At 38.3% G+C, this 26,664-nt stretch overlaps 2 protein-coding genes across 6 annotated transcripts in view; one reads left to right on the plus strand and one right to left on the minus strand.

The window, feature by feature from the left end:
• Positions 1-2,259, plus strand: part of LOC104089861 (cytochrome b5) — a 115,619-nt gene extending 113,360 nt beyond the window's left edge. For 2 of the 3 annotated variants that reach the window (XM_070197269.1, XM_009594868.4), the window contains exons 3-4: positions 1,434-1,500; positions 1,780-2,259. In XM_070197269.1, the coding sequence (XP_070053370.1) occupies positions 1,434-1,500; positions 1,780-2,030 (318 nt within the window). In that variant the 3' untranslated portion in view covers positions 2,031-2,259. Of the gene's footprint in view, positions 1-42; positions 1,278-1,318; positions 1,501-1,779 lie in introns of those variants that run through there. The other variant, XM_070197268.1, reaches the window with a different exon arrangement.
• A 1,688-nt stretch (positions 2,260-3,947) lies between these two features.
• On the minus strand, positions 3,948-10,863 carry LOC104089870 (rab GTPase-activating protein 22-like). 3 transcript variants are annotated; one of them, XM_009594893.4, is made up of 6 exons: positions 10,291-10,430; positions 9,970-10,156; positions 8,272-8,407; positions 7,629-7,678; positions 5,890-5,943; positions 3,948-5,691 (listed from the first exon to the last, which is right to left on the minus strand). In XM_009594893.4, exons 2-6 carry the CDS (start codon positions 10,125-10,127, stop codon positions 4,464-4,466), a joined length of 1,626 nt encoding a protein of 541 aa, XP_009593188.1. In that variant the 5' UTR covers positions 10,128-10,156; positions 10,291-10,430; the 3' UTR covers positions 3,948-4,463. The 3 variants fall into 3 exon arrangements, with proteins under 3 accessions (XP_009593188.1, XP_033510442.1, XP_009593173.1); XM_033654551.2 differs by having other exon boundaries at positions 9,970-10,863; XM_009594878.4 differs by lacking the exon at positions 9,970-10,156 and having other exon boundaries at positions 10,291-10,862.
• Positions 10,864-26,664: the final 15,801 nt, after the last annotated feature.

Consider the following 26,664-nt stretch of genomic DNA (forward strand, 5'->3'; position numbering starts at 1 on the left):
CACTTCTTGGTTATGGCTTTTTGGTTATCTAATCTTTCAATCTGTTTGCTTTTTTTTTTTCCTTAAGAAGTTTTTTTGGTTAGAGACCTGAGTGGTAGTAGCCAAGTGGGTGTCGTGACATTGGAATTATCGAATTCGTTGATATTGGGAATTTCGGTGATAGCTTCGATCTAATTCGTGCTTTTTACAGTTCTTATTGAATTGTTTCTTTGCAACTTCAGCATTTATCTTTCTAATTGACCGTTTTAAGTTCAGATTCGGAGGATGAGTTTCCTAACATATTCTCCTTTATGCCTATTGGTTTTCAGTTGAAATGTCCAACTTTTAAACTCTGACTTTTCCTACTGAAGAAGGAGTTCGGTGGTAACAATTTTTTTCGCGTATCTATGAAGGTCATGTTGATGATATACATGGATGTAATTTAGGTAGCTGATGTTGAAATAAACTTTGAGGCTTCAGTCTTTTTATCCAGGAAAACAAGGGTAGTTATTTGTCTTAGAGATTTGATGCAGAAAAGTTTGTAACTGTGGAACAACGAGGGGGAGGGAGGTAGAATTCATTTAGTTGAGAGAAAAGCCAGCTAATTTATTTATTTCCCCCCTTCTGGGTCTAAGCTGAGCAGTGAATTGGTTTTTGCCCATTAGTTTTGCTACGTTTAAGAAGAGACTAGTATAAAAAAGTTTTGAGAGTCAGCTTAGTTTATCAACTAATATTCTGTGGCACGGATGTATCCGTGAAGAAGGTATTTCCTGAAAAAATTGAAACACGAGTGGGATAAATTTGCTTTTCCTATTTGATACCACTTCATACCTAATTTCAATCCTAAATATAAGTATCCATTTTGTGTGTATATACCCCCTAGAGCTCCGAGACCTGTTTCCTGTTGAATGCTTTGCATATTAAGGATATCAAGGTCAGGCCTTTCTAATTCTATGGCTTGAAGGGAATACCTAAACATATGAATCATGTTTTAGCCACGCATCTCTTCTGTTTTAATGTCTCTCAATTCCGGTGCCCTGAAAGAGGTAAAACTTTGTAGAAATACACTTATGGCAAAAGACCTGGGGTAAATCGGAAATGTGTATATTGTAATGAAGGCGAAGAAGTATATTTCATTATCTGAAATAATGAAATACCTTTAGCTTTATGTTATTATTGTTAGCGACTAGTCATCAACAGCTGTTTAATAAGTTACTCAAATCTGGGGACTACTTTAAGATTCCACAATGAACTATTTTCCTTAAGCTTCTTATGCTCAGTTCATCTGTTACGTGTCGGTATCTCTAGTTGTCATCACAAGCTGTGTTATAAATGTCAGTGTAGACCAACTTATATCTCATCTAGATGCTTTTCCTTCAAGAGTCCAACAGTTTTATGTTTTTCCTTACCTAAAACGAATATTAATGTATGTCTGCATATCAAATTGTTCTCAGGTGTATGATGTAACTCCATTCATGGAGGATCATCCTGGTGGTGATGAAGTTTTGCTTTCAGCAACTGGTAATCCCTTTTCTCTCGCTTCAGTTTATTTGGGTCATAAGTGTCGTCAGAGGCGTATGCTATACCGAGAGGAGAGAGGTCATCGGCACCCGTAAAGTTCGGCAAAAATTCCATGTATACATGTATATGTCTTTAGAAAATGTAATATATTAGTAGTGGACACCATATATACAAACTAGATTTTGGTTGAATCCGAAAGTGCACCCCGACCTTCAAATCATGAGTCGCTTCTGAGTGTCGTGTGGCATGAATACTGATTTTTGGTTTATTATTGAACAGGAAAAGATGCAACCAATGACTTTGAAGATGTTGGCCACAGTGATTCTGCTAGAGAGATGATGGATAAGTATTACATTGGGGATATCGACGTGTCAACAGTTCCCCTAAAACGTGCATATATTCCACCGCAACAAGCCCCATACAATCCGGACAAGACTCCAGAATTCATTATCAAAATTCTACAGTTCCTTGTACCCCTCTTGATCTTGGGCTTGGCCTTTGCAGTACGACACTACACCAAGGAGAAGTAATTCTTTTGGAGTCCAGTCTGCATCAGTACACTTATTCTTGATTTATGTAGTTGTTGAACGATGACTTGGTTTATCTTGTTTTAGTTCACTATCGAGCTGCAACAACTGAATGTGATCATCAATTTTGTACTGTCCTTTGCAACTGCTTTGTCTGATGCCTATTGGAAACACTAGATTTGATTTTGGCTTGTGTTTTTTGATATTTGAGATTATCTCGTTTCCATTTTTAGATTTCTGTGTGTTCTTCTATTCTATACTGGTTAATTAGTTGCAACCAGCCTACTGATTTTTTGGGGTAAAATTTTTGTTTTTGCTCGCGCCCTTGGAGATGGCAAAAGTTGTACCTGCCCGTTTTTTGCCAATTATAGCGATTGTGCTTACAGATACAGATTTTTTTTCTCTAACTTAAAATTTCAGCTGCTTTGTTCTCTTGCTATATATACAACTCCTTTTGCATTAAGCGGAAAAGACTTTTGGCTGTAATTTCAAGTGCTACGAGAATGGCAAAAATAGAAGTAGTGAATGAAGTGAGGAGAACCATAAGATCTCGGGTTTAAAAGTGTATTAGGTAATTAGCCTTGGATGGTAGAGTTATCAGATACTTGTGCTGGTGGGAGGTAGCATATACCCGATGAAATAATCGAGTTTAGTAAACTCATCGAATTAGCTCATACATTTTTTGTTTTGTTATTATTCATTAGTGTATTAGAAAGATTATCAATATAAAATAACGAATTGTAGGACATGATCTTACAGTATCCAATATTGACAAAAAGAAATGGGGTAAACAACCAACACACAACTTAAACCAGGTTTCAGAGCCTTTTCAATTAAGGGGAAGTACAGGTACCAATTTTAGCCTATATTCATTTTTTTTAAAACCTAGTTTAGCCTATTTTGTATATAATTTGAAACTTCTTTTCACCTATTAACTGGGTATTAAGACGATACGTGTTAAAATTGATGTGAGAGTGATATTTCATGTTTATCATCATACATTTAAACATTGTTGGGTGAATTAAAATTAAAAATTAAGACTCCATTGTTGGGGCTTTTAAAAGCTTGAAAACTCATAATTGGGTTTTGTGCTTTATTGAAATTTTTAACAAAATTGATGATTGCAATTCGTTGGGATGTAATTTTTAATTTGTGGTTAAAATTTAAAGCTATGATGAATATTTGAGCTATTAGGTGATGTTTTTCGTGAGTTGAAAATTCCTCGAAGACTGAACACAATTTTTGTATATAACATCATGCAAATTTATAATAATGTGTAATGTTGTATAATAGGTGCATGAACATTGTTTCATAAAAACCATCAGTTATGCTGGATTGTAAATCTGTCTAAAATATATTCATTGTCTTCCTAAGAGAGACCTAACTACGAGCTTGCACATGTGATCTTCCTCCTCCTTAGAGAATAGATCTAAAGGAGGAGTTATTTGGACCTTGCTTTCCTTTGGATCCCAATCAAGCATGATTTGACCTTGATGCCAAGTGCTCTCTGGTCTCTGAAGACTCAAGTGATATACATATTACACGTGTGTTTGAGGTTTCCGCTAGTCTTTTAACTGTTAGAAAGATGAAACCACGCTCATTTTATCAAACTGTTATTGGTTGACAGGGAAGCTTTAAGGGTGTGGTTTATAATATAGGTAGGAACATGTTCGTTCTGGAGCCCATTGACACCTGATCTTAAGTAATACTTGTGGAGATAGTGAAAGGAAATGCAATATTACGCTGATTTAAGAGCTTTTGTGGCACGGTTATGTTTTTGAACAGCTGCCAGCAATAGCCCAAGAGAACTGAAATATTCTGCAGCTGCAATTTTGTTTGCTATATCATAGGAAAACATCATTTAAGCACAGTTTAGATATTTTAAGATATAGCTACTGTTTTGATGATTAAGAAGCCAAATTTTCCAGTTCGTCAAAGCTGCAAATCAACCACAATGCCTTTTCTTTCACAATCCCATCTCCCTTTGTTCAGGGAGAACACTCCTTGCAACCAAACCCCCTTTTCCTGGGGAAGTTGGCAATAGGAGATTCATACAAATACTTCGACTAAAGGCCACCTTAGGCGCATTAACAATAGAACCAAATTAAAAATTTAATACCAAGTATGGTACGCAAGTTCAACCATTTGCAGGCTACCTGCGAATGGCTACACTAAGTTCAACCATTTGCAGCCTGCATGTAGGATATAGTCGCATAAGTTATTTCCTAAGTGCAGATTCTTTTGACATTTGCCTGTTTTTTAGCCAAAAGAATGCAGCGCCAGTACTTCGCCATAAACTGTCTTCAGGTAGAGCAGTTCTTCATGTGTACCAGAGATGCCTGCAGATTTCAATAGCATCATCCTGCGTAATAACTTCCGAGAATGCAACGAGAATAAATTAGTGTAATATCCGACAAAGCACCATAACAAAGGTGTCTATATCTTCTCATGGAGAGTGACCACCAAGTCATGAGCATCATCTAAAAGCTTCCATACATCCAGTTGACCAGCCATGCTCTGACACTCCCTTAAAATTTCATCCATGCTACTATACTTCTCTATGATCTGTTTCCTCCGTTGCAATACAGATGCTGCAATTGCATAAAGCAAAAGATCATCTGTTGGTGGGGCACGCAACCTAATCCTACTCCAGGCAGACTTCCCAATCCCGGCCCTAATAGCCGCTTGGTCTGCCCACATTACTTCCCATATGCAAAGAGTTTGCTCAAAAGTTAATTCCCTCCTGAAAAGCACTACCACCATCCTGTACACAAAAAAGCAATCCTCTGCTTGGAGCTTCTCCAGGTGTCGATAGAGATGCGAATCCTTGTGCTTGATGATCTTAGAGATAATGTTTAGCTGCCTCCTGATTCCAACTTCATCAAGCCTGAAGTTATGCCGAGCCTTCTTCATGAAACCAACAAAGCACCAAAAAGCTTCATGGTCCTCTGTCATTACAGTAATTATCGGTGAAAGCAAATCGCTCATCCCCTGACAATAGCCAATTTCAGGATCATATAGCGCATAGGCTTCAAGAATGGAGACTAACCGAGCAGCATGCAGGATCCTAGGGGGCTCTAGGTGTTCATAGTCCTTCAACCCAACAGCCTCTGCAAAACGGTGTGCCCTGCTCTCTGATACTACAGCTTGAGATGGGGAATATGCTATCCACTCTGCATTAGCACGAATTGCATCAAGCCGAATTATCCGTTGCCATGTATTAAAATCTTCTGCACTACAGGGCCTTGAAGAAACTTCTGTCTTTGAAGGAGAAGAGTCCACCTTAGAAGTCACTTCAGCAACTTCAGCAGTACTCTCATCCATGCTTTCTGCGGAGGGGACAGTTTGACTAATATCAGGATCTGCAGAGGAATCCGAGTCTGATGACTCAGAGTCAGAGATATCATTTGGCTCCATCACTCGTTTGGAACTGGAAAATTCATCTGTACCACCGGGGTTGTCGGAATCCTCGATGTATGGGCTCCTGTCCTCACTAGAGAGAGATTCCCGGGCAGTAACAACATCTTCATAGTCAGGGGAATCCATCCCTTCAGTGATATTGCCTTCACCATCGCTTCCCATTCCACCAGTTTCCTTCAGTTTAGAAATTCCATTGCGTTTCAGCAGTCGGCGACAATCTCTCCGAAGGCTCTCATATTCCCTCCTGCACTCACAGATCAACTATAAGGAGTACGAAACATGCAGTTAAAAGGTAGTTGGAACAAATATTAACACACAGATAACTATGACCCGTCAACTGATTACACGCAGAACCCTCTACATTTTTACAAGATAAAAATAAAGGGTTTTCTTGCATCTCAGTCCTTTTTTCGGCTAGGGAGAATGAATCTGGTTATATTACCTTTTCTGATTTCTTATACAGTCTCTTTCTTCTTTGGAGCTGTTCAACTCATAGCTGCAGAGAGACATAAAGTAAGTCAATCTACTACAACCAAAGCACTCACTGTCGGAAAAAAAGAGGGAAAAAACCATTTGTGGTTGCAGGAACTCATTTTGACAAATAAAGAAACGTCACAAGGTTTGCATTGTCACCGAACTTGACAGAGCAAAGTAATTACACTGATGCAAAAGCCTGGGAACTGCTCTAAGGCCCCATTTGGGTGAGGGATACATTAGACAATAAGCGCTTTATCATAAAAAGGTACTCATTTCTTCTCCATATAGGTATCTAATCTGATTTAGACTTAAGACACGACTATTAAAGTAAATGTTGAAATTAACAATGTATATTTTTAATGAAAGTAGATCTAACAATAGATATAGGTTTTTTCAAGAATTTGAATTTTATCTTTTTTTTGGTTAATGATAAAATTCATTTTCGGTTTAACCATCCGCTGTTCCGAACCAACTGGCCTGACTCATCCGGATTCGCAAAGTAGAAACCTCACTAAGGGGGGTTTCTCCCTACCATTGAGGACTCCATTCCTAAGGCCCGAACCCGAGATATGGTAAAATTGTTATTTCAAATAAAAGTGGGCTTAGAAGTAGAGATAATGTTGACTTCTTAAAATACCTTTTTGATAATAGAATAGTGAAAAAGTTTTGGAAAGTGCAAGGAAAAAAGTATCCCTTCTGGGGATTATAGACAAAGATTTAGATCAACCCAAATATAAACTATGACATTTAATTTGGACTAAATAATCAAAGATGTTCCAAAAAATTTCGCAATTTATAGATTTATTTTGGCTAATAAGCACTTGTTAGGCAAAATCTCAGATTTGGGCCTAATTTTTTTTTAAATAAAATGAATTTGGGCAAAAAATTTAAGTGTCTTTACAATTCACTTTCCCAATCTGTCGAATCAAACTACTAAGTTCCCGCTTCAGGTTACTTTGTTATTTAAAAACTAAATTTGAAAAATAACGTGCAACAAAAAAACACATGTGATGTTTTGATACAAAATTTCTCTACATTATATACAGTTTTAAGTAGTACTATTCCTGCGAGTACTATTCAGGAAATATTAATGTGGAACTATCGCGCTCCCAAATGGGACTAAAAATATCTAGAAACATTGCCCATCATCACTTCAAACAGTTAAAAAACAATAAAACATTTATAAGGGATTTGTCCATTCTAAGCGTAGTTCTACATGGTAAGGGTAATAGGATCCAGAACCTAAATTGTCACCAAGAAATGAAGTACTGCTAGAGCAGAGAATAATTTTGAAACAATCTTCTACAGAAAAAATTAGTAGCATAATAGAGACAGAGGCAGTGAATCTAACATGCATAACTAGAGGTCCAGCAAGAGGATGTGTTTAAAGATAGACAGAGTATGAGAGAGTACTGGTCCCAAGCATCATCACATTAGAAGCAGGTACTACATCTGAATGAAGCACATGGGGGTAGTTATTAAATATATAATTAAAGGGAAGTGTAAAGAGATGATTTTATCAGTCAGTAAGAAGTAAATATTCAGATGATAAATTATTATTGATCTAGAAAATAGAACTCCAGTGCCATCTCTTGTGGAAATTAAAGCAACTACAATCGGCTAAACAAAGGAAAGAGGAGACAAAAAAACAAGCGCATCATCAAACTTAACAAGGTAATTATTACATGAGAAAGAAATACTTACACCCCAAGCAGAAATGGCCAAACCTCTGCCCTGATACTTGGATCAACACCCTACATGAAAGGACCAACAGATTAGTCAACATACTCTTGTTTGGAAAGCAAGGAAGGGAAAGGGTGATGGTAAAACTTTTCATTGCCTTCTTCAGTCGTGAAAAGTTTTTAGGCACATAAAAGATCATGTTACTGTTGGAATAGAGAAGTCTGAAAATTTTGAAAGGAAGTTGGGTAATTCACAACTTTCTTTCACACTTTCTTTTTGGATACCAAGCAAGACAGAATGATCTTTCTCCATCTCCTACTATCCCTTAATCAACCAAAAGAAGTGAGATAATCTTTTCCATCCCTTTTTGAGAGGAGAAAAGTCTAGAGTAAAAAATAAAGAAAGTTGGGGAATCTATAACTTCTTCTCATGGTCTATTTGGATTCCAAACAAGAAAAAATGGGTTTCCTCAACTCAATCTTATGTACTCCCTTAACCAAGCAAGGGAAATCCAATCATTCTCTATTAGTTCCTCTTTTAGGCCTTCCTTTCTACTCCTAACTTCTCAAACAAACCTTTTAATGTTTGATTGCCTTGATAATCTTTGTGTACATTGAGATAAGAAAGATGCAATCCTAAGAATTCAAGGTGGGCAGAAACTCACTCCGCTTCGGACTTTCTTTAGAAATTTAACTCCACCATCACGAAGTTTTCCTTCTGGTGTGAAAAAGCCTCTCCACTGTTGGGGTGCAAGAGCACGTTTTCTTTTTCTACGAGACCATGGTGATTTGAGATGACCTCTGAAATGAATGATAAGCATGAATAAGCATTTTGGTAAACAAGAATCGCATGTCAAGGTAACACTATATCTTTGTTTTTGTTAGGTGTCAGGGTAACAACATCAGAAGCTCAAATTACATCCATCTGTCAAGACTCATATTCAGCATGATTAGCAATTTCACAATCACTTCAAAACTAACTCTAGAAAACAAGGGTTTTGCAAAGGTGAACCACTATAGCGAGAAACAACTGGCAGGACCACAAGTCCGCAACCACAAAACAATGCGCTGAAGGTAATGAACTTATAACAACTTGAAAGAAGGAAGAAGTTGCAGGATATTTAGTGTTCAACCAGAAAGTAGTACATATTATTACTGCTAAATAAAGATAACATAATCTATCCGTGAGACTATCTTTGATAGGCGAGGTTTGGCAGCAGGAATAGGGACTTATTAATGACTCACTCTTCAAATCAGAATATCCAAACACAAAGCACTCCTAATTGCCTCCAAATAACATCTCACTAAGAAACCATGTGGAATCTAGGGGTGAGACTGCAATGGAAGAGAAGTCATACTATTTTGCTACTTTAAGGGGTTCTCAATCTTACAGGGCTGTGGCATCTTCATGCTAAATCAGGACAATATGGTAAACATTTAGCAACACAACTTAACTAAGAAAAAATTCGCAACCTATCATTATAAGCAAAAACATACGGTGAAAGATTAGAACCACTGCTAAACATTAAATCCCACTGTTAATGAGCCTACCCAATCCAAACAATATCCAAATTTCACAGACAGTAACTTAAAGAGTGAGACTCTGGCATAGAAACTTAAAACACATCAAAGCCTAGAAACTAACTACATCAGAAATTCCCCTTCAACTAGTGCAATTTCACCCCAACCCACACCCCAAAATCTAGAAATAAATATATAACATCCCTAGCCTGGGAAAGATGGAAGACAGGAAGAGGGTTACATATCATATCAGCTTCCATTTCATTAGCACACTTAATTTATCCTCATAAACACATAAACTCTGTGAAACTTCAAACATGGAAACCTACTTGTGTCACTGGGAAAAAAGAGGAGGAGAAATTAGCAAGAGGTCAACAAAATTGTAACTTTCATAATGTTTAATCACGTAAGCAGACAGATAGTTAAACTATCGCCTGCATACATCCAATAAACAAATTTTATTACCTAATGACGGTTTCCAACCTTGTCTAATATATATATAAAAAATTACTATGACTTGTTCAAAGCTTATAGCCTAAAGAATAAATCCAGTTCATTGACAACAAAAACTCCAATCATAAAAATCAAATCTAGACTCAATTAGAGCAGCAAAACGAATAATCTAAGGACCCTCCAGACATAGCAGGACTGAGATTGAGCAATGATCTGAAGGATTCAACTTTAGCACTGGGGCACATCCTAGCCAAAAGAAGAGGACCTCAGATCGAGATCTGAAAAACAGGTATGCTTATATAAAATGGCAGATGAATGATCAAATGGAACAGTTATAGAAACTGAGAAGAAGCAGATCGAAGCAGTTTTAGGATAGGAGAGAGACTCACCGATTAGAGGAAGAAGAAGAAGCTGGTGAGGATGCAACAACGAATAGGACTGATCTCAAATGAATCCACGATGATGACGATGACGATGATGGTGATGATGAAGACGGTGAAGAGGAATTTGAAGACGACGAAGTCTGACTTCGTCTGAGAGCTCTCATCTACTTCTACAACTGACTCACTGTTTTAACTGTGAAAAAAAAAAAGAAGAAGATCTACTCTACAGATTTTTAGGGTTTCAAATTGAGTCCGGATGTGTAAATAACACTCTTCCTTTTTTTCTCTTTTTGGTGACAATATGTTTTGAAATTTGTGCGTTTTTACCTAGTAGAGTAGAAAACGGCGGCGGCCAAGGCGAGTCCGGCCAAGGCCGTGACCGCAAAAGCTATACCGGCATTGGAAGGTTGACCGTCCATCCAGAAACCACCACCGTTGCCTCCGCCGCCAACGCCGCCGATGAATACTCCACCGAGCTTACTGATTTTGGTGCCGATTGATTCAACAGCATTAGTAGGAGCCCCGGACACGGAGGTGAAGAACAAGAGAACGAGCATGGAGATTGATATGAATCTGTAATCACGAATCTACCCCTGAGCTGCTGTACAGTGCCGATTAGATTTTCCACCATAACCAACTCAACCTTCCTTTCCTTTCCCCCTTCAACTGCTTTTTTTTTCTTTTTCTTTTTCTTTTTCTTTTTCTTTTTTGTTTTCACATTGGTTTTGCTCTTCTCATCAGTCTCTTTCTTTGTCTCTCTTAAGTGTGCTCTCTTTGATATCACTGTGTGTGTGAGAGAGAGAGAGGGGAGTCTAATATCCTAGTGGGTTTTTGTATGTGTGGGGATTGTTTATTTCTCTTTTTTGTAGTGGGGTTATAGAGAGAGCACTGCACAGAGGACTGCCCCCTTTTGCTTTTTTTTGTTACTTTTTGGGGCTTTTTAATTGCGGAAAAGGGTTAGTTAAATATGGAGGATTTTTCACAAATGACTATTGTTTATAGATTTATTATCGAGCGTCGTTATAATTTAGCTAATTATATTCCGTAGCTACTAATTACTTCTATATATGTGCGTTGCAAGTAGATCTTCAGTTACACTTATAAAATAAAATTAAATATAATTGATTAAAATGAATTTATATAGACTTCTAATTCCAAATTCAGTTCCAATTAAAAATTTTATGAGTTCAATTTCAAAGATATTATAATTTCATTTAAATCAATTTTTATTAAAATTTGTCATCACCTAGTTGGCAATCAATATCTTATTTAATTAATAGCCATATTCAATTTTGCTAGTTAGGATAGTTTTTCTCGTCATGTATTTTGCACAATGTGTAATGACTCGGCATGTCGTTTTGAGTTCTAGCACGTCGTACGGCGGTTTGAGGCCTTGATTATCTTCACTTCATGTATAATGACTTGTACGTGTGGTCGGTTTCGATTTTCGGGAAGTTCGGAGTTGATTTGGAAAGAAAATTCTCAATTCGGAAACTTTATGTTGAAAGAGTTGACCAAGGTTTGACTTTTTAGTAAACGGCCTAGGAATCGGGATTTGAAGGTTTCAATAGGTTCGTATGATGATTTCGGACTTGGACGTGTGTTCGGATTAAGTATTGGATGGCCCGGGAGCATTTTGGCGTTTATTGTGAAAAGTTGGCATTTTGAAGGTTTTAGAATTTTTCAAGTTCGAGTTAAAGTGTACTTTGATATTATTGATGTCCGTTTGGGATTCCGAACCTTGGAATAGGTTCGTATTGTGATTTGTGATGTATACGCAAAATTTGACGTCATTCCGAAATGTTTATGTGTGATTCGGACGCGTTTGGCGAAGGATGAAGGTTTGAAAATTAAGAGAGTTTAAGAAATTGAGATTGAACTTTAATTCTTGGTTTCGATGTCGTAATTTATATTACGAGCCTTTGAACAAGTTTACATATAGTATATAAACTTGTTAGAATGATTGGACGTGATTTCTCGAATCTCGGGTGAGTTTTGAGGTGGTTTTGGACCACTTTGAGACCATTTTGAACTGCTGTTATCTGATGTCAAGGGTATTCTTCGTGATCGCGGAGGTCTTGGTCGCGATCGCGAAGAGCAAAGTGCATTCCATGCCTTTGTGAATCGCGATCGCGGAGGAAATTTCTGATATTAGTAGTATGACTTTGGGAGATTATATCTTGTAATCTATAAGGAATTTGGGGAAGATCCAAAAATAAAAGTTGTAGCCCTTTGAATTTAGTTTTCAGAAAATTATACCGTTTGTCATTTAGAATTTTGTACAAAAAGTTATGACCACTACACCAAAAGGGTGTCTGTAAGAAGAAAACACAATTTGTACATCGCGATCGCGGGATTTTGGCCGCGATCACGATGAAGGAAACGATGCTGGAACTTTTGTTAACTGCGATCGCATGGCTAATGACCACGATCATGAAGAAGGAGACCTAGTAGGTGTATTAAATATCTAATTTTGGGATTTTTAACTCATTTGTTCACTTTTAAGTTCTTGGAGCTCATGTGGGGCGATTTGGGATGATTCTTGAAGATCATTTTCTCCATATATTATAAGGTAAATTATTCCTACTTGTTTAGAGTTAAATACATGGGTCATATATGGATTTTAATATGGAATTTGATAGAAATTGTGGAATATTTGGAAGAAAACTTTAAAATGGTATTTTCGGATCTGTCACGACCCAGAACTAACCCCCTGTCATAATGGCGCCTATCGTGGAACTAGGCAAGCCGACTCATTTCCAAAACAAAATGACATTTTCATTTCAAAGATAATTTCAAGGTTATTTAACATAAAAACCTCTATTTAAAGAGTTCAAATCAAAGAAAAACAGAAGTGCGGAAAAGAAAAGCCCGACATCGGGGTGTCACTAGTCATGAGCATCAACTATAATCTGTCTAACAATATCAAGACTAACTCAGCCTGAAAAAATAGCTAAATACTACTAGAGGAAGATAAGAGGGAGAAGAGCAGGGGCTGCGATCGCCAAACAGCTACCTTGCTATCTCCAAGAAAATCTGCAACCAGAACACTCAATAACCGCTACCGTATCCAGCCACACCTGGATCTGCACACAAGGTGCAGGGAATAACATGAGTACGCCAACTCAGTAAGTAACAACAACAAATAAAGACTGAGCAGTAGTGACGAGAAATAAAGCATATAACGTTCATATCAGGAAATCTCAGTAAAATACCACATGCTCTTAAAAATCAGGATTTGAATCAAACATCTCGTTTAAACCCAGTTCCAATAAAAATTATTTTTTATTTTCCAATAGTTTTTCAAACAAAGGCTCAATGCAAAGGTGAGAAAAAATGATGAAATCATAAACAGCCACTCGGGCAGACCTCACAGTCACTCGTGCCACTCGGGCATACCTCACAGTCACTCTTGCCACTCGGGCATACCTCACAATCACTCTTGCCACTCGGGCATACCTCACAATCACTCTTGCCTCCCAGTGACTCAGCACTCAGCACTCGACACTCGCACTCAGTAGGTACCTGCACTCACTGGGGGTATGTACAGACTCCGGAGGGGCTCCTTCAGTCCAAGCGCTATAATCTGCACGGACAACTCACGTGCGATAATAATAAAGTATGCTGCAGGCGGGCAGCCCCGATCCACACTCATCCTCACCAATCAGGCCCTCGGCCTCACTCAGTCACAAGTATGTTACAGGCGGGCAGCCCTGATCCACACTCATCCTCACAAATCAAGCCACTCGGGTATTTCAGTTAAACAGGGCATTCGGCCCAAAATATTTATATGCATCAAAATAGAGTCATAAAACTGAGTTATGCAGTAAACAAGTATAAACATGACTGAGTATAGATTTTTCAATCGAAAACAGTGAGAGGATGATACGAAACAGCCCCTAAGGGTCCAAACAGCATTAGCGCAAGGCCCAAACATGGCATTCAGCCCAATTTACATAAAATCTTTCTAAATCATATAAGTATCAATGGTTTCAACAAAGTATGCAACTTTACAGTTTCTACGGGGTGGACCAAGTCACAAATCCCCAACAGTGCATGCCCACACGCCCGTCACCTAGCATGTGCGTCACTAAAAATAGTAGAATGATACAAAATTTGGGGTTTCATACCTTCAGGACTAGATTTACAATCGTTACTTACCTCAAACCGGTCAAATCTCTACCCCGCAATGCTCTTGCCTCTGGACTCGGCCTCCAAATGCTCCAAATCTATTCACAATCAGTATAATACCATCAATATATACTAATGGAATGAATTTCACAAGAAAAGCTTCAAAATTAGACCAAAACCCGAAATTGGCTCAAAATTTGCATGTGGAGCCCACGTCTCGGAACCCGAAAAAAGTTATAAAATTTGAAAGCCCATTCAACCACGAGTCTACCCATACCAATTTTATCAAAATCCGACCTCAACTCGACCCTTAAATCTACAAATCTAATTTCCAAATTTCTAAGTTTCAATCTCTGATTTACGCCTCAAAATTATGTAATCTAGTCGGATTACTCGATGATAATTCAATATTATGGAGTTGAAATGATCACAAGGGACTTACCTCAAGTTTTTCTTGAAAATATATCAAAAATCGCCTCTCCCCAAGCTCCAATTTGTCAAAAATGGCAAATGGGACGAAGTCCCTATTTTTATAATTCTGCCCAGACATCCTCGGTTCTGCCTCGATCTTGGCCCTCGATCTTGGCCTTCGATCAAGGTCCTCGATCCTGGTCCTTCCCCTCGATCCTGGTTCTCGATCCGGAGCTCGATCGTGCCTTCGATCGTGGCCCTTGACTCTGTGCTCGATCTGGGCTTCGATCGTGGCCCTCGACCTTGAGCTCGATCGTGCCTTTGATCGTGGCCCTCGACTCTATGCTCGATCATGGCATCGATCGTGGCCCTCGACCTTGAGCTCGATCTGGGCTTCGATTGTGGACCTCGACCCTGAGCTCGATCTGGGCTCGATTTCTGGGCAGAAGCAATTTCCAACATAAGGAAATTGCAGTAGCCGTTCTAGTTCAATTTTTGATCCGTTAACCATCCGAAACTCACCCGAGGCCCTCAGGACCTCAACCAAATATACCAACAAGTCCTAAAACATCATACGAACTTAGTCGAATCCTCAAATAACCTCAAACAACGCTAAAACCATGAATTACACCCCAATTCAAGCCTAATGAACTTTGAAATTTCTAATTTTTACAAACAACTCCGGAACCTATCAAATCACGTCCGATTGACCTCAAATTTTGCACACAAGTCCTAAATGACATAACAGAGGTATTCCAATTTTTTAGAATCAGATTCCGACCCCGAAATTCAAAAGTCAACCCCCGGTCAAACTTTTCAAAAATAAAACTTTCGGCATTTCAAGCCTAATTCCTCTACGGACTTCCAAATAATATTCCGGACACGCTACTAAGCCCAAAATCACCACACGGATCTATTAGAATTATCAAAATTCAAATCCGAGGTCGTTTATATATAGGTCCATATCCGGTCCACTTTTCTAACTTAAAATTTTTAATTATGAGACTAAGTGTCTTATTTCACCCCGAGTTCCTTTCGGACTCGAACCAACTAACCCGATATAGCATAATATAGCTGAATAACATAAAAAGAAGTAAGAATAGGGATAACAGGGTTATAACTCTCGAAACGACCGGCCGGGTCGTTACAGGATTTGACCACGAAACTGGACATGCAATTAGGAATAAATTATATATTTGAGTGTGTGGTGTCAGAGGTAATGTTTATCTTCAAAAAAATTTGAAATCTGGGCGCGTGGGCTGGGGTTTGACTTTGCTAACTTTGCTGACTTTTTGAGTGAAGCTGGGGATTGTTATGAATTGTTAAATTATGAGTATTGAAGTATATTATTGGTTTGCATATTGTTTGACTTGTTTCGGATCGATGGACATCGGTTTGGGGTGTTAGGGAAGCGTTGGAGCCGGTTATGGAACTTCGGAGCGAGGTAAGTCTCATGTCTAACCTTGTGAGGGAAAATTTACCCCGCAGGTGTTATATTTTCTATGTGCTACATGTTGTGGGGGATATACGCATATGAGGTGACGAGTGTCCGTGCGTATGCTAAAATTCATGATTAGGTTCGAGTAGTTTTAAACTTATGCCATGTTTTAATTATAATATTTGAGTTATTATTGCCAGTTGAATTGCTTTAATATACATTTTGCATGAGAATAGACTTGCATAAAGTGTAGGACTTACGATTCGTGATTTGTGGAGAGCTATATTATTAGCAGTAGAGATTTCACTTCCTATTACGGACTTCTCCCGTGTTGTATGTATTTGTCCGGAGAATTTCTTGAATTTCAAAACTCACACGTATATTCGTGAGTGGGGCCAGTGACCCATCAAGTCTCCACTATTCCTATGGGATCAGGCTGATCGCCTCAGCAGTATGGGATATGGGCTCTTCACCTCGGCAGTATTACGAGATGTATCTATGGTTCGTGCTGGTCGACCCTCGGCGGTGTACTCGATTATGGGATTGGGATGAATGCCTCAGCGCTACTATTATGGGATTTGGTCGTACGCCAGACAAGAATTCGTGCCTTTACTCTTATGGGATCGGGCCGCTCGCCTCGGCAGAATCATATAAAATACTTGATAAGGAGTCCACGTACTTATGAGTTTTCTTGACTTGAGATGCGATCATTAATTTGGTGATGACCATCACATATTCCATTTGAGGAGGTATCTGATAATTGAGGACTATGTGTTCAATGTTCAGTCGTAGACCGTATTATTTGCCTATAGTTGTTCTCACTGTTTACTTACCATGTTTCATACTTGTCTAATTTACTATATTTAATTTATTGGACCACTAGTAAGTGTCAATATCGACCCCTCGTCACTACTTCTTTGGGGTTAGGCTAGATACTTACTGGGTACGTGTTGATTTACGTACTCATACTATACTTCTGCACTTATTGTGCAGATATATCTCTGATGTTCATTTGGGCGCAAGGGTGCAACTATTGATGGGACTTTAAGGTGAGTTGCATCCCACGAGACGATCCGCAGCACACAGAGTCTCCATCATGTTCATTTATGTTATCCTGTCTATTTTATATTCCAGACAGATATTGTATTATTACTATACTTCCTAGTATATGCTCATATACTTGTGACACTGGGTTTTGGGATATTCTAGTAGATGTTAATGGTTTTGCATTAATATTGTCACGTTTTATTTTATATCTTACTAAAGTTGCATGTATCCATGATTTTAAATGCATTAGATTCTTTATTTAATAGATCTTATGATTTCAAAAGTAATAAAATAAATAGTTACTTAGATGGTGGCTTAACTACGGCGTCGTTAGGGGCCATCACAGCCTATAACGGGTTTTGGGTCGTGACAGCTTAGTATCAGAGCTCCAGGTTCACCTAGGTCTCATGAGTCATGAGCAAGTCTAGCGGAGTCTTGCGGATCGGTACAAAGACGTTTGTGCTTATCTTCGAGAGGCTACACGAATGTTAGGAGAACTTGCCTTCTTGATTCCTCATCGTGCAGGTTGATTCCATTGAAGCTTATGTCTTTATTTCCTTCCTATCCATTCTTATACGATGTTGAGCGCTTGTTATCAATTAGGCATCGATGAGTTATAGTGGTGCTGCAGATGTGGTGTAGGATATTTCTTTCCCTGTATATTTGGGCAGACTATTATCATCGCCTTGTGGAGGGGTGTTCCGTCATTTCAGTCCAGTGTTAGCGTTGCCTATTGTTTTGAGGCTATGCACGACGTAGTGTGATATTCATGCATTGTTATTGTGTAGTGCTGGTATAAATGGTAGAATGATGGTGTCGCGGCAATGAATGACTTGAGAGGAGGAGTATTCGGTTCATAGTTTAGAGATTTAGTATTTTATCCCAACGGAGGAGAGGCAATTGGACTTATGGATGTTCAGTCTTTGGTCGACGGAGTAGCGACATCGAATATTTTCGAACTTTGTGGGAATTCTTATTTGTTATGTGGAGTCGTCATCCTTGTTTGAATGCATTAAGGCTCTCGGTGTTATGGTCTTCTTTGATTTGTCTTCGGGGGTAGGATGTTGTGAAATAGTGCCTAAGAAGTGGTTGTTAGAGATGGCGGTGTGTAGCGATTTTAGAGTCGAATATGTGTTTCTAATATTGATAGCTCGAGAAAGATGATCTTCAAGAAGGCTTAGAGTCGGTAGCAATTTATTAATTCGGGTGTTACGAAGATGGATTATGATTTGAGGAAGTATTTGGGCAGCGAAGGATAAGGAAGGACATAGTGGGGGGTGCCTCGCGGAGGTTGAATTGCTAAAGGTCGAGTAATTCGCTTCGGAAGATGGTTAACTCAGAGTGAGAATGTTAGCGTATCGTATGGATTTCGTGGTAGGATAGCCACATGCTTCTAGAAAGCTTGGTGTGATTATGGTTATGGGAAACAAGGGCTAAGTCTGTGTATTTCGTATGAGATAGTGGCATTTGTGCTTCGAAAGTTTGAATATGACGGAAAGAGTTTGCTTGGGATGTAATATGGCTTCGAGTTTTGGATGCATTGCTGGACCTTCATTTGATGTTGATGGGAACGAGCGGGCACTTTCGATTAGTGGGCGAGTGTAGGCTTAGGAGGATTAACTAATTTTGTGGTGGCTGTAATCAAAGCAATGTCGTTGGAAGATGTCGATACAGGGTTACATAGGTGGTCTATCTCCTGTGAGGTGTTGGGAGTTGCGTGATTTCTAGTAAAGGTCATATGAAGAACTTTATTTTCTATCCAACATGAAGTATGTACTACAATGTGAGCTGGGACCGCTTGAAGAAAATGGCGTATCGGTCAGGAGGTCGAGTATGTGTTTGGAGATGATAATTCGAGTTATGTTATGCAAAGTTTAACAATAGATTGCGAGGAATTTGGCGGAGTGACGGTGCAAAATCATGGTAACCGAGGAGGAGGAGGAGGAGGAGGAGTCATTATGATTTATGGATTTATGTGATTGTGGCTTAAAGCTAAGTGGGGGAGCCTACCTTCTGCGATTGGGTGTCGTGGTTATGTGCCTTAGCAGTATCGGTTTATTGGTACGTTGGTAGATTAGCTATGACTAAAGGAAGAAAACAACAAGGGTAAGTTGAGCAAGGGATTTGATGGTTGTGTGCTACAATTTTACCTTATTTGGTGTGAAGGTTCGTGAAATGACTCGGATTCGATACTTCTTGGTGAAGGCAATGTGCAAGGAAAGAGAGTCATTCGATTGCTTCTTCTAGGGTATTCGTGTGCTACCAAAGCACTGGTTGCTAGCAATATATTCGGGACCAGGTCAAAGTAGGTGACTATCAATAATGGTTCTAGTGGGTTCAAGAAGTAAAGTGCGGTGCCTAAAAATTTTCGAGTTCGTCGTGTGGCTAAGGAATTATTTTTGCAGCAAAGTGTGAAATAGACTTGGAGTATTTATATGATTGTCACCGGGTTTGCAGTGCGATGCTATAGAGATGGAGGAAACAGCTTCGGATTCGTAAAAGATGTTTAATAACAGGTGTATCAGTTGGAGATGCTATTGTATACATAAGGGAAGTATAATTTAAAATGGTTTATGGGTATTGAGACGATGAGGTCTCATGATTTGGGTCACTCGGGATGAGTGTTGTTTGAGGTTCGTTGTGTGTTTGAATAGAAATGTTGTTTCGAAGGCAAGTCAATAGTAGATTGGAAGAAGTTGAGTCAATTAGTTGTGGTCTGAATCAGAATGGTTAAGGAAAGGGTCGGTTCTATCGTTGTGGTAAGGCTATACAGGTGATTCGTGGTTGTACGTGCGGGCTTGACAACTTCCATGATTTAATTGATTTGGAGGTATTTGATTCTGATGGTTTTGTTATGTGTAAATGGGTTCCGGAAGAGTTATGGTGATTTAGACCACGACTTGAGTTCAACGTCTTTTGCGGTTATGAGGAGTTGGTTGTGTGTTGCAATTCTTCTTTTGAGATGAGTTAAGTGAAAGGTTCTAGCCGATGAAGTGTTTATTCTACTGGTGGTTCCGGAGTTACGATGAAATTCTTGTACTCTCGGGTAACAGCATGATAAGTGCAGTAAGCGGTATGCGATTGAAATTTAAGGATCCAAGGTTGTGATCCAGTTTTGACAGGAATGTCATAAGCTCGGAAGAGCTGGGAAAGATTTCAGATATTCAGAGTATGCTGGCGCTATTTTTATGTCGCCTGAGAATGGTGTTCTGTGGCAGAGGCATTATGTATTGATTTACGGATTCTTGATTTGCATCAGAGTAATAGTATGGTTGGTAGCCATGGATGTGCAGATTTTGCTACATGGTGCGGAAGATTGTGGGAGTATCTTCCACGAGACGACTGTGTAAATATATCAGTCATTTAAATAGTAGAGATTGAAATCAGGTGTGAAGATTCTGGTACAGTCACTAATTGGAGGATTTATGTCTGAGATATGCTACGTTCCTTTGGTTGCGGACTGTGGGAGTTGTTCCTAATTTGACGGTTGATCGTATGTGTCATGGATAGGGTCATTGTGGATCTTTAGAAGGTTATTGACCTATTTTGGGATGACCGGAATCAGCTTTGAGGTCTGTGGGTAGGCCTTATGTGAATGTATATTTTATATCAGATCAGATATGCTTATTCAGCATAGCATTGCTTATGGATGAGTCTTCAGGCGTGGTGGATGATATTCTCGCCTTAGTCTATTTTAGGTGCTACTCTTTTATGCAACATAGGTTGTGAGATGGCTTGATTATTCACACGTGTGTTGTAGTCCTGTGTAGCTTATGATGTAATATGAGCGAGATTCTTCTCGAGATGCAGGTCGTTTATTGCACCTTAGTCATGCTTGGCATTTTGTAGCGCATGTCACTATCTGTCTCCCCAGGGTTATGTTTATGAACTTGGTGTGTTTGTTGTCGATATTTGGGCATTTCATGGGTATGTGCATTTTGGCTTGATGGGTATTTCCTTATTGATTGTTATGTGTGGATCGGGTGGCACGCCGCCACGGGTACGATATGTAGATTGGGTTGCATGCCGCAATAGCGAGAGATTGAGCACGGTTTCTTATACTTATTTTATGTGTTTTGTTTCTTACCCTTGAGATAGGTTTATAGCGTATGTCTGGTTGATTTGAATGTTATGCGGGCTGGGTAGCTCTTTACTCGAGTTTGTTTTTCCTTATTGGTCATATTCGAGTTGTGGCTTGTTAGCACGTTGATGGATTCATATGAGATTTTAGACGGTGATTGAGGTGGCTCATTGCTCAGGCAGCTTGTACTGGGTGAGGCGAGGTTGTTGGACCTGAAATCATTGTAATCGGATTATTATAATGTATATTAGAGAGAAAATGTCATTAATCAGCTCAGAGTGAGGCAATAGTTCTTGTCAAGCGGAGAGACTCTATGAGCTACTAATTTGACGGGTGGTTATGAGTTCCTGCACATCTCTTTCAGCGTTGCAGTATTGTGAGGGTTGAGGCCGGGCTTATATGTATTATGAGGTATACTACGGGCATCTGCTTCGTGAATTTACAGCTATTGTAGTTGAAGAATGTTATTATAAACATACGAATTGTGTGGTGTATTGTGTGATTTCATCATGGGTGCATGAACATGTTTTGGGACAACGAGTTGAGGTTGATACAGTGTTCGTATGTTAGAATCAGACCTGGTAGAGAATTCTGGATGTTGGAATTTAGTTCTAAGGCTTGTGGGCTAAGGTGCAGGAAGGATCTTCAATCTGGCTTGAGCTAATGCACTCATATGGGTTGTGGTGGCACGAGTAGGTGCACTATGTGTTAAACAATGCTTTTGGGCAACTCCGGAACGGTTCTTGGCACGTTCGAGGATGAACGTATGTTAAAGTGAGGGAGAATGTAACGACCCGACCGGTCGTTTTGAGTTCTAGTGCGTCGTTCAGCGGTTTGAGTCCTTGAGTAGTTTCACTTCATGTATTATGACTAGTATGTGTGGTCGGTTTTGATTTTTGGGAAGTTAGGAGTTGCTTTGGAAAGAAAATTCTCAATTTGGAAGCTTTAAGTTGAAAAAGTTGACCAAGGTTTGACTTTTGAGTAAATGACCTAGGAATCAGGATTTGAAGGTTCCAATAGGTTCGTATGATGATTTTGGACTTGGGCATATGTTCGGGTTAAGTATCGGATGGCCCGGGAGCATTTCAGCGCTTATTGTGGAAAGCTAGCATTTAGAAGGTTTTAGAATTTTCTAAGTTCGAGTTGAAGTGGACTTTGGTATTATTGATGTCCGTTTGGGATTCCAAGCCTTGGAATAGGTTCGTATTGTGATTTGTGACTTGTACGCAAAATTTGGCGTCATTCCAAAATGTTTAAGTGTGATTCAGACGTGTTCAGCGAAGGATGAAGGTTTGAAAGTTAAGAGATTTTAATAAATTGAGTTTGATCTTTAATTCTTGGTTTTGATGTTGTAATTTATGTTTCGAGCCTTTGAACAAGTTTACATAGGGTATAAAAACTTGTTAGATTGATTGGGCGGGGTTCCTCAGACCTCGGGTGAGTTTTGAGGTGATTTCGGACCACTTTTAGACCATTTTGAACTGTTGTTATATGATGTTAGGAGTGCTCTTCGCAATTGTGGAGGTCTGGGTCGTGATCGCGAAGAGCAAAATGCATTCCAGGCCTTTGTGAATCGCGATCACGGAGGGAAGGTAACGATCGCGTAAAAGAAATTTCTGATGTCAGTAATCTGACTTTGGGAGCTTATATCTTGCAATCTGTAAGGAATTTGGGAATGATCAAAAAATAAAAGTTGTAGTTCTTTGAATCTAATTTTCACAAAAGCAAACCGTTTATCATTTGGAATTTTGTACAAAGAGTTATGACCATTATACTCAAAGGCATTTGTAAAAAAGAAAACACAATTTGTACATCGCAATCGCGGGAATTTGGCCGCGATCTCGATGAAGGAAACGATGCTGGAACTTTTGTTAACCGCAATCGCATGGCTAATGATTGTGATCGGGAATAAGGAGGACTAACAGGTGTATTAAATATCTAATTTTGGGATTTTGAGCTCATTACTTCACTTTTAAGTTCTTGGAGCTCATGTGGGGCTATTTAGGGTGATTCTTGAAGATCATTTTCTCCATATATCATAAGGTTAGTTATTTCTACTTGTTTCGAGTTAAATACATGAGTTATATATGGATTTTAACATAAAATTTAATAGAAATTGTGAAATTTTTGGAAGAAAACTTAAAAATAGTATTTTTAGATTTTGACCGCGAAATTGGACATGGAATAAGGAATAAATTATATATTTGAGTTCATGGTGTTAAGGGTAATGTTTATCTTCAAAAAGAATTTGGAATTCGGGCGCGTGGACTCGGGGGTTGACTTTCTTGACTTTTCGAGTGGAGTTGGGGATTGTTATGAAGTGTTAAATTAAGAGTATTGAAGTATATTTTTATTGGTTTGCACGTTGCTTAACTAGTTTTAGTTCGATGGGTATCGGTTTGGGGTGTTAGAGAGGCGTTGGAGGCGGTTATGGAACTTTGGAGCGAGGTAAGTCTCTTGTCTAACTTCGTGAGGGGGAATTTACCCCGTAGGTATTATATTTGCTATGTGCTACATGTTGGGGAGGGGGGGGTGGGAGCTACGCACGTATGAGGTGATGAGTGTCCGTACGTATGCTAAAATTCATGATTAGGTTCGGATAGTCTTTGACTCACGCCATGCTTTAATTATAATATTTGAGTTATTCTTGCCTATTTAATTGCTTTAATATACATTTTTCCTGAGACTAGACTTGCGTAAAGTGTCGGACTTACGATTCGTGATATATGGAGAGCTAACTGATTAGCAGTAGAAATTTAACTTCCTATTACGGATCTCTTCCGCGTTGTATGTGTTTGTCCGAAGGTTTTTCTTGAATTTCACAACTCACACGTATATTGGTAAGTGGGGCCAATGACCCGTCAAGTCTTCATTGTTCCTACGGGATCGGGCTGATCACCTCAGCAGTATCATTATGGGATCAGGCCGTTCGCATTGGCAGTATTATGAGATGCATCTATGGTTTGTACTGGTCGACCCTCAGTAGTGTACACGATTATGAAATCAGGCTGAACGCCTCAGCGGTACTATTATGAGATCTGGCCGTACGCTACGACAGGAATTCGTGCTTTTACTGTTATGGGATCGGGCCGCTCGCCTCGGCAGAATCATGCGGAATACTTGATAAGGAGTCCGCGTACTCATGAGTTTTCCTGACTTGAGATGTGACCGTTAATTTGGTGATGACCATCACGTATTCCATTTGAGAAGGTATCCTATAATTGAGGACTTTGTGTGTGTTCACTATTAAGTCATAGACCGTATTATTTGCCTATAGATGTTCTCACTGTTTATTTACCATGTTTCATACTTATTTACTTTACTATATTTGATTTATTGGACCACTAGTAAGTGTCAATATCGATCACTACTTTTTCGGGGTTATGCTAGATACTTACTGAGTACGCATTGATTTACGTACTCATGCTGCACTTTTATACTTATTGTGCAGGTATATCTCTGATGTTCATTTGGGCGTAAGGGCGCAACTATTGAGGGGACTTTAAGGTGAGTTGTATCCCACAATACGATCTGCAGCACACGGAGTCTCCATCACGTTCATTTATGTTATCCTGTCTATTTTACAATCCAGGCAGATATTGTATTATTACTGTACTTCCTAGTAGATGCTCATATAGTTGTGACACCGGGTTTTAAAATATTCTAGTAGATGTTAATAGTTTTGCATTAATATTGTCACCTTTTATTTTATATCTTACTAAAGTTGCATGTATCCATGATTTTAAATGCATTGGAGTCTTTATTTAATAGAACTTATGATTTCAAAAGTAATAAAATGAATAGTTACTTAGATGGTTCACCGATGGATTGCCTAACAATGTCATTGGGCGCCATCACGACCTATAGCGGGTTTTGGATCGTGACAATTACTTTTTCATAAGTGACATAAATAGTTTCCTTATTAAGCAATCTTCAACACTACTATCACCATTGAGCGTGACAACCAATTATTTTGGAAGAAATACCAAATCATCTTTTATTGAATGTTTTTCTCAGTTTCCAACAGGATGTAAGTGTATTGCTTGTTAGCTGAATTATTTTTATTTTACATTTACAGTTTCTATTCTTAGCAATTGAAGCTACCGATAGTATTTGATGAAAGTCAGCTCTAAAAATTATTACTTTTTTCACAAACAATTCATCGACATCTATTGTATAATTTAGAATGAGTTATACGATCCTCTAGTACAATTGCTAGCTACTACTAAATCACTTGTTATTGTTTCTAACTCTGTCTTGCCTTTTTAATCTAATATTTATGAGTAATTCACTACTCACTTTGGTCCGGTAACTATTTTACTTTTGACACATCCATCAAGGAAATACGAACTCCTAGAGAAAAAAAAGATATATTCATTAAATTAACCTTAATTAATTATTACCTTGACACATTGAAATATATAAATAAGGGCAAATTTTGGAAAAATAAAATTAATTTCTTCTTGATTATGTAAATGGACACTTATTTTGGACCAACATAAAAAGATAAAATGATCACTTATTGTGAACCGGAGAATATATATTAACTTTTTCCTAAGCTCTTTGGGGTCCATTTACTTGCAGTAATCTTAAAATCTCTCATGTCCAGGTTTTAGCTTTGATTGTTGAAATCTTTCACATGCATTTTTCTAGACTTCTCTTCAATCATTTCTCTATATTCTAATGCAACATTTATGTATATCAGATTTTTTTATATTTTTGCATGTACTCTCTAAGAAATAACTTCACCCTGGATTATAATTAAGTATCTGATGAACTGTCATGTATCCTTCCAGAGTGGTTTAAAGTTTCTATATGTGATATATATTTTCACAGCTTTCTAACATCAGTTGGATGATAACACACCAGTTACAAATAAAATTTGAAGAAGTGATGACATTTGGAAGAGGACTACCTCGCATAAGTATTCTGAAATATTGTTACCAGATTCTAACAGTGATTCTTTCTTTTGTAGTTTCTTTGAATATTTCACACGTTCATTTATTAACAGTAAGTAAGTTTTCAAACAAAGAGGGGTCCTCGATCTTGATGATTCTATAATACTCTCAAATAACTATGTTCGCCTTCTCTAAAGCTTATTATTTACTCAGAAAAAGAGGATGAATAGATTAAATTTTTACTAAACTAAATATTAAATGCCTTATTAGTGGCAATTCATCCAATTAAATATTTTTATTCATACTTTTGGTAGAATTTTGGCTATGTAAAGTAAGCAATAAGTTAAGTTTTGCTTCTTATAGATCTGAATATATCATGATTTAATTATGTATAGAAGTAGGACGTTTTCATAATCCAATATTATTAGATAATCACTATAATCTATTTGGAATTTTGTGTTTGTCTCTGTGATGGTTTCTTCTTTTTAACCTTTTTAATACTTTATTTACATTATTTCATCCTCGTTTCAATAGCAAGGTTATTTCCAAAGAGAGAAGTTGTTACTATCTTGAAGAAATTATTGATGAAATGGCTTGCTTATGGGCCTATCAGTAATTCTGTTCTCTTCTCTTTCAATGTAGCTCTACATCTGCATATGGTATTTACTGTTTATTTCTTACCTTTTTATACCAAT

This window comes from Nicotiana tomentosiformis, chromosome 3 (genome assembly GCF_000390325.3).
Source record: "Nicotiana tomentosiformis chromosome 3, ASM39032v3, whole genome shotgun sequence".
In the NCBI taxonomy this organism is placed as follows: domain Eukaryota; kingdom Viridiplantae; phylum Streptophyta; class Magnoliopsida; order Solanales; family Solanaceae; genus Nicotiana; species Nicotiana tomentosiformis.

Bases quoted from the DNA above. Each gene is read 5' to 3' on its own strand.
- LOC104089870 (XM_009594878.4), bottom strand. From the start codon at position 10,520: ATGCTCGTTCTCTTGTTCTTCACCTCCGTGTCCGGGGCTCCTACTAAT. The intron at 5,944-7,628 runs GTAAGTATTTCT...GTCTCTCTGCAG, and splicing joins TGGCCATTTCTGCTTGGGGT to CTATGAGTTGAACAGCTCCA. The intron at 5,692-5,889 runs GTAATATAACCA...CTGTGAGTGCAG, and splicing joins TGTATAAGAAATCAGAAAAG to GAGGGAATATGAGAGCCTTC.